We start from the raw sequence: 10,937 nt of genomic DNA on the forward strand, positions 1-10,937 counted from the left end.
CCATTTCCTTCACCAGAGGATCTTCCTGGCCCAGGAATCAAACCCGGGTCTCCTGCACTGCGGGCAGATTCTTTACCAACTGAGCTATGAGGGAAGTACAGGTATAAGGCTCAGAGAAGCAGGCACGTAGGACTGGATATTCTGCATAAGGCTGGAAACTCCACATAAGCCAAAGCAGTGAAGACTGCGCTGGCAAGAAGGCCCCAGCCTCACTGTGAAGCTCATGGCCGTGCCCCTCTGCAGGCCAGGGCTGACAGTAGGAGAAGCTGTGCAGATCTGGGCTCCCCATGGCAACGGGATGTCAGAACCCTGAAACAACGTAGCCAGGTGGGCGCTTATCCAGAAGGAAGTGGGAGCAATTATTGTTAAAAAAAGAGCGAGAGAGTAGAATCAGTGACAGCTCAGGTCCTGATTGCGGAGGGGTATGTTTGTTTTTTTTACTACAGAGCAGAAATTTGGTGTCGTGGTGATAAAGAAGAGAAGAGGAAATATATCGCAGCATTTCTAAGAAGAAAACGTCTCCCTAAAGAACAAATCCAAAGTGCGACCGCAGCTCTCCCTCTTGCTGGAGCTCCGGATGCATTTAAAACTGAAGTGCAAGGACAGGATGAAAAAGTCCTTCTGGACCTGTGGTTTTCAATTGTTGGAGATTGAGCGCCCCCAGGGGACATCTGGCACTGTCTGGGGACATTCTTGATCATCCAGGGGAGGCTGCTGGCTTGAAATGGGTAGAAGGCAGGGGTGCTGAGAGGCAAGCAGCAGAACACAGAACAGCCCTGGATACAGAACTATCCAGACCACAGTGTCCGTAGTCACATCTAAGGAGCTCCCTTTTATTTTTATTTAAATTTATTTATTTATTTATTTGGCTGCATCGGGTCTTATAGTTCATGGCATGTGAACTCTTAGCTTTGGCCTGTGGGATCTAGTTCCCCAACCAGGGATTGAACCCAGACCCCCTGCACTGGGAGTCGGGAGTCCTAGCTACTGGACCATCAGGAAAGTCTCAGCTCTGTTTTATACTATATTTTTAAAAGAAGCTTCTTTTTGAAAAAATTATTTATCTATTTATTTTTGGTTGTGCCTGGCCTTTGCTGTCAACCCGCTATGCCCGCAGTGCCCACATTACCTCTGCTATTTGCTCTTAATAAACTCACTCCTTTCTGCAATACTTTGTGTCTCGAAATTCTTTTCCAACCCTCGTTCAGACTGCCTCAACAAATACATCATCTAGGAGTGCTACAGTCCATGGGTATCACAACAGAGCTGGACATGACTTGGTGACTAAACAATAACAAAACAAAAAAAGAAATTCATTAGAAATGTATCCATATAATTCTCTACACAAGTAAAAATAAAGGAGAAACACCATCTGATGACATTAAGCAATGTAGGAAATGCATTTAATAAGATTTATTTATTTATGACACAAATTCTTATTAAATTGGGAATGGAAGAGAAGTTCTTGAACTCAGTGCAGTTTCCATGCCAAAAATTCACAGCAGATATTCTACATAATGGCCCTTAAACCCCCACTTAGACACCCTGACCAGGGGCAAAGTCACCCCGAACCATGCAAAAAGGGAGGACTTGGATAAGACATTTCCTTCTTCATACATGCTCACCTATCCCTTTAATATCAGAAGCAAAATATTCATATTTAATATAGTTCTGGAGGTGCTGATCAATGAAATAAAGGAAGTAAAATAAATTAAAGCTGTAAGGATTGGAAGAAAGGAGATAAAACTCTCCTTATTTGCAGATGATGTGAGCATTCATTTAAGATGGACTCAACAGACTATTAGAATCAATAAAATTTCAGTAACATTGCTAGATAGAAACCTACAAAATCATAGTATTTCTAGAATATCTCTACATCTTCAATACCCAGCTTAAAAAAAAAAAACAGATTTTACTCACAGCAGCTAGATACAAAGTATCTAGAATATATTTTGTTGTTGTTTAGTTGCTAAGTCATGTCCCACTCTTTGCAATCCCATGGACTGTAGCCCGCCAGGCTCCTCTGTCTGTGGTATTTCCCAGGCAAGAATACTGGAGTGGGCTGCCATTTCCTTCTCCAGGGGATCTTCCTGACCCAGGGATGGAACTCAGGCCTCTTGCATTGGCAGACAGATTCTTTGCTACTGAGCCACCTGGGAAGACCCATCTAGAATATATAAGAATATGTAAATGTCTTGGCAGAAAACTTTAATAAAAGATATAGAAGAGAATCTGAATAAGCAGAGAACAAGACCATCATGCAGACTTCCCTAGTGGCTTAGGCAGTAAAGAATCAACCTGCAAAAAAAAAAAAAAGAATCTACCTGCAAAACAGGAGACCTGGGTTCAATCGCTGGGTCAGGAACAACCCCTGGAGAAGAGAATGGCAACCCACTCCAGTATCCTTGCCTGGAGAATTCCATGGACAGAGGAACCTGGTCAGCTACAGTCCATGGATTGCAAAAGTCGGACACGACTGATTGACTAACTTTCACTTTCTTTCAGACCACAAGGTAGGGTAAGATGACAAAGTTATCGAGATGTAGTTGTCTCCAAATTCATCTCTAAATGTAATGCAGTCCTAATCAAAATTCAGTTGGATATTTTGGAGAAATTTGATAAATTCACAAAATCATTGTTATAGATGAATAAAGATCCATAAATAGCTAAGAAAAACTTCAAAGAAGAGGAGGGCTCGGGGAAGGAGTGTGTGCGTTTCCTTACCAGAGTTATAAGACCATGAAAGTGAAAGTGTTAGTTATTTAGTCATGTCTGACTCTTTGTGACCCCACAGATTGTAGCCCGCCAGGCTCCTCTGTCCATGGGATTCTCAAAGCAAGAATCCTGGAGTGGGTAGCCATTCCCTCCTCCAGGGGATCTTCCCAACCCAGGGGTCGAACCCAGGTCTCTTGCATTGCAGATTCTGTACTGTCTGAGCCACTAAGGAAGCCCTGTAAGGCTATAGTAATAATAAAAAAGAAATTGCGGGGACTTCTCTGGTGGTCCAGTGGCTAAGACTCCTTGCTCTCAATACAGGGGGCCTGGGTTCGATCCCGGGTTGCTCCCACATGTTTGCATGCCACAAGCTGCAACTACAAGACCCCACGTGCTTCAACTAGGACCTGGCACAGCCAAATAAGTAAATTAACTAAATAAATATTTTTTTGAAAAATTATGGCACTGGCCAAGGAGCAGACACAGAAGAGAATACAGAACTGACGAGCAGACCCGACACCTTCAAGAGCTCAATATATAAGTCAGTACATCGTTCAGTAGATGGTGCTGGCGAGGTGAATTCCTCCCTGACAGTACGGGCAAAGTGGCCTCTTGATGGATTGATGGTGTAAATGTGAAAGTGACTTGACAAAGTTAATGAAAGAAAACATAAGAGCATATTATTGTGATCCAGGGCCGTAATTAAAGACTTTTTTTAAAAGTTGTTTTTGTTTTATTATTAATCCCCAAGCTGTGTGACCTAACTAGAAAATATTGCCTCTTACAAGTTACGCAAGTATAATGTTCCATGTGTTCTCTCCTGTCATTAAAACAAATAGCAACAGGACTTCCACGTGGCTAAGTGGTTAGGACTCCATGTTTCAAATGCAAAGGGCACAGTTTACATCTCTTGTTGGGGAAGTAAGATCCCTCATGCCCCACAGCACAGCTAAAAACAACACAGAACAAAATAGAAACTTTCAGAAATAAAAGGATTTTTAAACAAAGTTTCAAAAGCACAAAACACAAGCAATCCACTCCCCCAGAGAAAAGCCTCCTGATGAATTTGATTACATTGTTTACCGAAACACATCTATGAATTTGATTACACTGTTTAACGAGAGACATCTTGAACAAAGGGAAAAGAGAGTGAACAGAGAAGGTTTTTGTAATGCTTGAAACGTTTGTGACCTCAAGGACTGTCCCCCTCCAGGCTCCTCTGTCCATGGGATTCTCTAAGCAAGAAGAATACTGGAGTGGGTAGCCATTCCCTTCTCCAGGGGATCTTCCCAACCCAGATGGGAACCCAGCGCCTCCATCATTGCAGGCAGATTCTTTACTGTCTGAGCCATCAAGGAAGCCCGATATCTAGAATAAACTTCTGCAAATCAACAAGAAATAGGCAGCAAATCAAATAGAAAATGGTCAAGATATGAAGGGCAAAACAGAAGAGGAAAGCAAAATTCAAGGTGCATGGGAAGAGATGATGCAGATCCTTAGTAAAAAGGGATGCCATTCAGAACAACTTTCTACCGTTGGGACTGGCAAACATGCCAAAGCTGCTGATGCTGCGTGTTGGGGGTACAAGGGTCTGGAATGAATCTGAAGAGTAGCTGGGGTTTGGGGCCGGCTGGAGCAGCCATTTGGACGGCAGCCTGGCGCTACTTATGTAAATCGAGTGTTCACACACCTGGGACGCAGCAGAATGGAATGTGGGATAAAGGGAACACGGAACTCACTAAATGCACATAAAGGGGGAGGGTGGGGCCGGAGCAATGACAGCGGGCCAGAATCTGAGGAGTATGCGTGCTACACACACACCACACACACCCTTGAGGTCCAGCAGGCGGGACAGCCCGGGATGGCCCTGCGACTGCACCGTGGGAGAGGGGGACGCGAAAAGCTGAAATGAACTCAGGAACCAACAGAGGAGTGGACAAAACACCTAAGCCAGCCCTCTGGCCTGACCCCTGGTCGCACCCCTACCCTCACTCAATATAAGAACAAACTCACCACCACTGCCCCCCACAACATGCCAGAGAGCAAGGGCAACTGCTGTTTGCTCTGTTTTCCATCTCCCTTGCTCTTACCAGAAAGTAAAAGTGAAAGTATTAGTCGCTCAGTCGTGTCAGACTCTTTGGGACCCCACGGACTGCAGCCCACCAGGTTCCTCTGTCCATGGAATTCTCCAGGCAGGAACAATGGAATGGGTTGCCATTTCCTCCTTCAGGGGGCCTTCCTGACCCAGGGATCAAACCCGGGTAGAGGCCCCAATGAAGCCCTGCCTGAAAAAATAAAACGCACCCTGGAGATCTCTTAAGGCCCACACGGCACGGGGAAGGCGGGCAGGGGTAGACAAACGCTCCTGTGTACCCCAGGGCAATCAGCGAGGTTGAGTTAAGTCTACTCAGAACCGTGCGAAAGGGACAGAGATCTGGGGCTGGGGCCACAGCAGGACGGGTGGGGCGGGGAACACCAGCCAGGGTCACCCCCAATCTCATCCACCTCAACCCCCCACTTCAATTGCCCAGACCTAGGAGGGGAAGAGGACAACAGAGGATGAGATGGTTGGATGGCATCACCGACTCGATGGACGTGAGTTTGAGCGAGCTCCAGGAGCTGGTGAAGGACAGGGAAGCCTAGCGTGTGGCAGTCCACGGGATCGCAGAGAGTCGGCCACGACTGAGAGAGTGGGCAGCAGAAAGGACCCTGCCTGTACACGGAGACCTGAGGCCTGGCTGTCCCTCTCAGGCCCTGGAGAGCCCAGACGAGGGGGCCTCTGCGGGGCCTGGTGAGATTCTAGTCCCGATCATGTTGTGTGGGGGTGTGCAGGTGTGTTTGCATGTGTGATGTGTGTCAAAGGGTTGTGCGGGTGTGGATGTGTCTTTGCAGGTGGGGGGCGCGTGGTCCTCATCAGGGCTGTGGAATGTGCTGCCAAGGGAGAATGTAGCAGGAAGGGAACTGTACAAGCGTGTTGTTTTTGATATAAAATTGCAACTGTTTCTTAATTTTTTTTCTTTGCTCTTTGTAGTTCATTGAATACCAGATGTTAAGAACTGGGGGAGGCAAATTTCAGGTGACTCTTTGCTCAGGTCAAATAAGCAAAGGGAGCTCTTCTGGAAGAAAAAGAGAGTTGTGTACCTTAAGGGATGAAGACGGTGTTGGTGGGACCTGAGGGAAGAGGGTTGTGAGTGGGGAGGAGCAGAGACCCTAAGTGCTGGCCCCTGGGGGGGTGGGAACCTGGAGTGATGCTGTGCCGATGGCTTGGCCCAGCCCTGCCGGGGGCCAGAATTGATTGCCTCACAGCAGTGCCTGTCCTCGCCTGTACCACCTCTGCCCGGGCCAGTCGTGATGTATAAGGAAATGATTGTTTCATTGCACACTTAGTAAGTTACATATTGATGGTATTGCTCAAGCTTTGCATGGCCCCTGAAGAATCCCTGCTGGGGTGGGGCGGGTAGGGGTGCAGGAGATGTCAGGGGGTCAGGAGAGCTGCACTGGTCTTTAGGCAGGAACGCGGTTCTTCTGACTCCTGTCTGGGTTTTCTTTCTGCCTCTGCTCCCACCGCCACCCCAATCCCACAAACACCTGGACTCACCAGGTCCAGCAGGATGCTGGATGTCCTCCCAGTGGCTGTCTCTCCTCCTGGGTCCCCCTCTCTGTCTCCCATAAGGCTTCCTTCCCCACACAGTCAGCAAGTCCAGAAGCTTCCACTTGGATGTGCTTGGAGAACTTGCCCAGGGCCCAGCCCAAGGCGTCCTGCTTGGGGCCTGGCTCCTCTGGAGTCTCAGCCAGCTCAGCCAGCTCTAGGGGAGGGGTCCTTATGAAACACCACCTGGACACCCCTCTCTGAAGCTTTCTCCATCACTGCCATCAGGGAGACCCAGAGTAGGGCCTGAACAATCCGGAAAGGGGCTCCCAGGTGGACAGTTGGGGTTAAATACCTTGGATGCTTGTCCTGGAATCCTTTAAAATCGCTCTCAATCCTGATGGAACTGAAGGACGCTGATCGGCTGGGTGTTATTGTGCCAGAAACTCCTAATTTTGCTGCTAGTGGCACGTTTGAAAAGGGAAGATCAGACCGTAAAAAATGTGCCTCCAGTGCAGGAGACCTGAGTTTGATCTCTAGGTCGGGAAGATCTCCTGGAGAAGGAAATAGCAATCCACTCAAGTATTTTTGCCTGGAGAATTTAATGCACCACAGAGCCTGGTAGGCCACAGTCCATGAGGTCACAAGGAGTCGGACAGGACTGAGCAACTGACACACATACACACACACAGTGTCCCATTGTCTGGGATTTAAAAAACCATATTGTTCTCAGGTCGCGTTTCTATGGTGAGGTGCATGTCACAAGTGGTGCTGGTTTCCACTTAGGGGAGTAAGACAGGTTCCCTCTGCAGGCATATCTGAGCTGAAGTGAGAATTCATTAATTTTTGTGTGTGCTCAGTCGCCTCACTCTTCTCCAGCTCTGTGACCCCACGGACTGTAGCCCGCCAGGCTCCTCTGTCCATGGGACTCTCCAGGTAAGAATACTGGGGTGGACTGCCATGACCTTCTCCAGGGGATCTTCCCGACCCAGGGATCGAACCAGGGTCTCCTGCACTGGCAGGCAGGTTCTTTACCACTAGCAGCATCTGGGAAGCCCGATTAATTTTTAAATTAATTAATTTAGAGAAAAATGGTAAGGAAGGGGCAGCAGGGCACATGAGTCACACAAGAACCCCAAGGTGGCCTCCAAACGGTCCATGAGTCTGAAAAGACAACCTAGGGTGTGATCTGGGTGTGCGGGCGTCGGTGCACAGGGGTGTGTCTCCGTCTTTGTGTGAAGCCTCTGCCTTTTGTCTGTTGAACAAGTGCCCACACGCAGGGGTTTGCGCGTCTGGGGTCTGCGACCCCAGAAGGGGTCGGACTGCGCGGACCCTCCGGGCTCTGGAAGCCCTCGCCCATCAATGCCTGGCAGATGTTCGGCAGTCGGTCCCGGGCAGGCTGCGGGCCCCCAGGGGACGGAGATTAAGCGGTGGGGTGGGGGGGCAGCGGCGCCGCGGCTCGTGGCCAGCGCCGTGACTCAGCACGGGGGGCGGGCCGGCCGGGCCGGGCCGGGGCGGGGCGCGCCCACCGCTATAAGGCTCAGGCCGCTGCCGAGCGCGCTGGAGGTTTGCCGCCGCCGCCTTTGCCGACTTCCCCGTCGCCAGGAGTGAGTTCCCCGCTGCCTGGGGCTCCCAGGGATTCCGAGGGGGGCGCCCAGGGTGTTTGGGGGGACAGTTGGGGCTCTCGAGGGGCCGGGCTGGAGCGCCCAGAGCCGGGGATGGGACCCCGGGGAGGACGGGCCCGTGTCGTCTCCCGCGGAACAGGCCTCTCCCGCCGCTAACCGGCTTCTTTGTGCATCTTGCAGTGCCGCCCTACACCATCGTCTACTTCCCGGTTCAAGGTAGGGGCCTGGGACGGCAGGGTGGGGGTGGGAGGGGAGCCAGAGGCTGGAGGCTGCAGCCCACACCCCAGCTTTCTCCCCTGGCGTCACGTGGCTACTAACTCGAGCCTCCTTCCTGGGCCCTGGAGCTGCCCGGGCTAGCGTACCTCAAGCCTCGCGGCCCTGGCCCTCCCCTCCGCCGTGCGCTGTGAGGTCTTCCGAGCAGCCTCCAGCCCCTTGGCCCCTGCCCAGGGCACTGCCCACCCTCACTGCCCCGTCCTCCCCTCCCCCAGGGCGCTGCGAGGCCATGCGCATGCTGCTGGCCGACCAGGACCAGAGCTGGAAGGAGGAGGTGGTGGCCATGCAGACCTGGCTGCAGGGCCCCCTCAAGGCCTCCTGCGTGAGTACTTCTGTCCCGTACCCAGCTCAGGGGCCGGACCTTGTGGGGGCGAGTGGGGCGCAACACTAGGGCGAGGGGCAGCCGAGCCCAGCACCTCTGACAGAGCTGTGCATCCCCCCAGCTGTACGGGCAGCTCCCCAAGTTCCAGGACGGAGACCTCACGCTGTACCAGTCCAACGCCATTCTGCGACACCTGGGCCGCACCCTCGGTGAGTCCTGGCCCTGCAGGAGGCTCAGCCCAGGCCGGGGCGGCGCCATCAGCCAGCCTTCCTGAGCACCTGCTGAGCCTCCTCCATGTCAATCAAATCGCCCAGCTACCCTGTGGAATGGAGGCGTGTGGAGGTGATCTAGGGCTTCCCTGGTAGTTCTGTTGGTAAAGAATCCGCCTGCAACACAGGAGACCCAGGTTCGATTCCTGGGTCGGGAAGATCCGCTGGAGAAGGGATAGGCTACCCACTCCAGTATTCTTGGGCTTCCCTTGTGGCTCAGCTGGTAAAGAATCCGCCTGCAATGCAGGAGACCTGGATTCGGTCCCTGGGTTGGGAAGATCCCTGCCCTATAGCGGGGCCACCTGCCCCAGAATTCTGAGCGCGGACTCAGCCCCTTTCTTCCTGCCTGGCCCAGGCACACTGGCAGCCACGTGGCCTGCCTGCGGGGGGGTCAGGTTGCCGTGGCTTTCAGGCTCCCACTCACGCCCTCTGCTCTCCCGCCACCCCAGGGCTGTATGGGAAGGACCAGCGGGAGGCGGCCCTGGTGGACATGGTGAATGACGGCGTGGAGGACCTTCGCTGCAAATACATCTCCCTCATTTACACCAACTATGTAAGCGCGGGCGCGGGGGTGGACACGGAGGACAAAGAAAGAAAGGGGCTGGTTTCCTTCTCGCCCTATACCGCCCCCTCTTGTGGCTGTGGCTGATCCCCACCCCGGGGCTGCTTCCGGTTCTGGGGAGGGGGTGGTGGGAATCAAGAGCCATTATAGACTGGACATACCCCACTGCCTCCCTGCCTGGAGAAGGGACCCGGTCAGGTAGCAGGCCATGGCAGAACGGTGCTAGGACAGGAGACGACCAGCCAGAGGTGGTTCCCTGATCCTCAGCCCAGGGAGGTCAGGAGGGCTTCCTGGAGCAGGTGCAGAAAGGAGGAGCTTCTGGAAGGGATGCTGGTACTTTCAGATGCACGAAGTGTGCAGGCACAGGGCACATCTGGGTACTTGGGAGCAGTTTCGCAGAGGCACGGTGTGCCTCTGTGTGTGTGCGAAGGAGAGTGTCAGGAGATGGATGGAGCTGGAGGGACAGCAGGCCCGCTCCTGAAGGCCTCGGCCAGCTGGCTTGGAGATGCTCTTTGGGGAGTCTAAGCAGGATGGTGTCTGTGCGATCTGGAAAGATCCTGTGAGGCTTTTGCAAGCCTGGGGAGTGATCGTGACAAGAGTGGACTAGAGAAGGCTCAGCCTCTGAAATGGAGAGGATGTGGCAATAGCCTGGGGTGGGGAGTGAGGAGAGGAGGGCGGGGCTGGGCGGGTGGGATCCACTGAGATGGAGCAGACGGAAGGGAGCATCCCTGAGGGCAGGGGATGGGGACGGGGTGGGCAGCAGGCCAGGGCCAGGAGGATGATATGCAGTGGCCTCTTTCTGGCAGGAGGCGGGCAAGGAGGACTATGTGAAGGCACTGCCCCAGCACCTGAAGCCTTTCGAGACCCTGCTGTCCCAGAACAAGGGTGGCCAGGCCTTCATCGTGGGCGACCAGGTGAGCCGGCCCCGTCCGCGCCCCTTCCGCACCCCACTCTGTCCACATGGCGCACCCGTGCAGAGACAGCATGGGGGTCATGGGTTCAGCGAAGCTGGGGACCGCCTCGGGCGCCCTGCCTCCCAACTCCCACACCCTCTGAGTCCCACCCTGCTCGGCCCTGCAGATCTCCTTTGCGGACTACAACCTGCTGGACCTGCTTCGGATTAACCAGGTCCTGGCCCCCAGCTGCCTGGACTCCTTCCCCCTGCTCTCAGCCTACGTGGCCCGCCTCAACTCCCGGCCCAAGCTCAAGGCCTTCCTGGCCTCCCCGGAGCACGTGAACCGGCCCATCAACGGCAACGGGAAACAGTGAGCGCTTGCAGCACTCTCTGCAGGAGGCAGGGGGCTGCTTGCTTCCCTTTCCCCAGGACCAATAAAACTTCCAAGAGAGAAGCAGTGAGCCTTGAGTTTTCTGGGCAGGGGGCCTCCCTGATCCTCTCGGACTCTCAGGCTTGGGGAAGGCCGGGGCAGCTGGCTGGGATACTTGGATCCTAAAACACAATCGGGCTTCCCTGGTAGCTCAAACAGGAAAGAATCTGCCTCATATGCAGGAGACCCAGGTTTGATCCCTGGGTCAGGATGATCCCCTGAAGGAGGGAATGGCAACCCACTCCAGTATTCTTGCC

The 10,937-nt window shown here is 53.1% G+C and overlaps 1 protein-coding gene across 1 annotated transcript; it reads left to right on the forward strand.

Annotated features, from left to right (window-relative positions):
- The first annotated feature begins 7,555 nt into the window (after nucleotides 1-7,555).
- On the forward strand, nucleotides 7,556-10,704 carry LOC122431193 (glutathione S-transferase P). Its single transcript, XM_043452342.1, has 7 exons — nucleotides 7,556-7,911; nucleotides 8,110-8,145; nucleotides 8,418-8,524; nucleotides 8,646-8,733; nucleotides 9,243-9,346; nucleotides 10,162-10,269; nucleotides 10,436-10,704. Coding segments are annotated over exons 1-7 (633 nt in total). The 5' UTR covers nucleotides 7,556-7,910; the 3' UTR covers nucleotides 10,625-10,704.
- The last annotated feature ends 233 nt before the right edge of the window (nucleotides 10,705-10,937 follow it).

Source organism: Cervus canadensis, chromosome 29 (assembly GCF_019320065.1).
Source record: "Cervus canadensis isolate Bull #8, Minnesota chromosome 29, ASM1932006v1, whole genome shotgun sequence".
Lineage (NCBI taxonomy): Eukaryota > Metazoa > Chordata > Mammalia > Artiodactyla > Cervidae > Cervus > Cervus canadensis.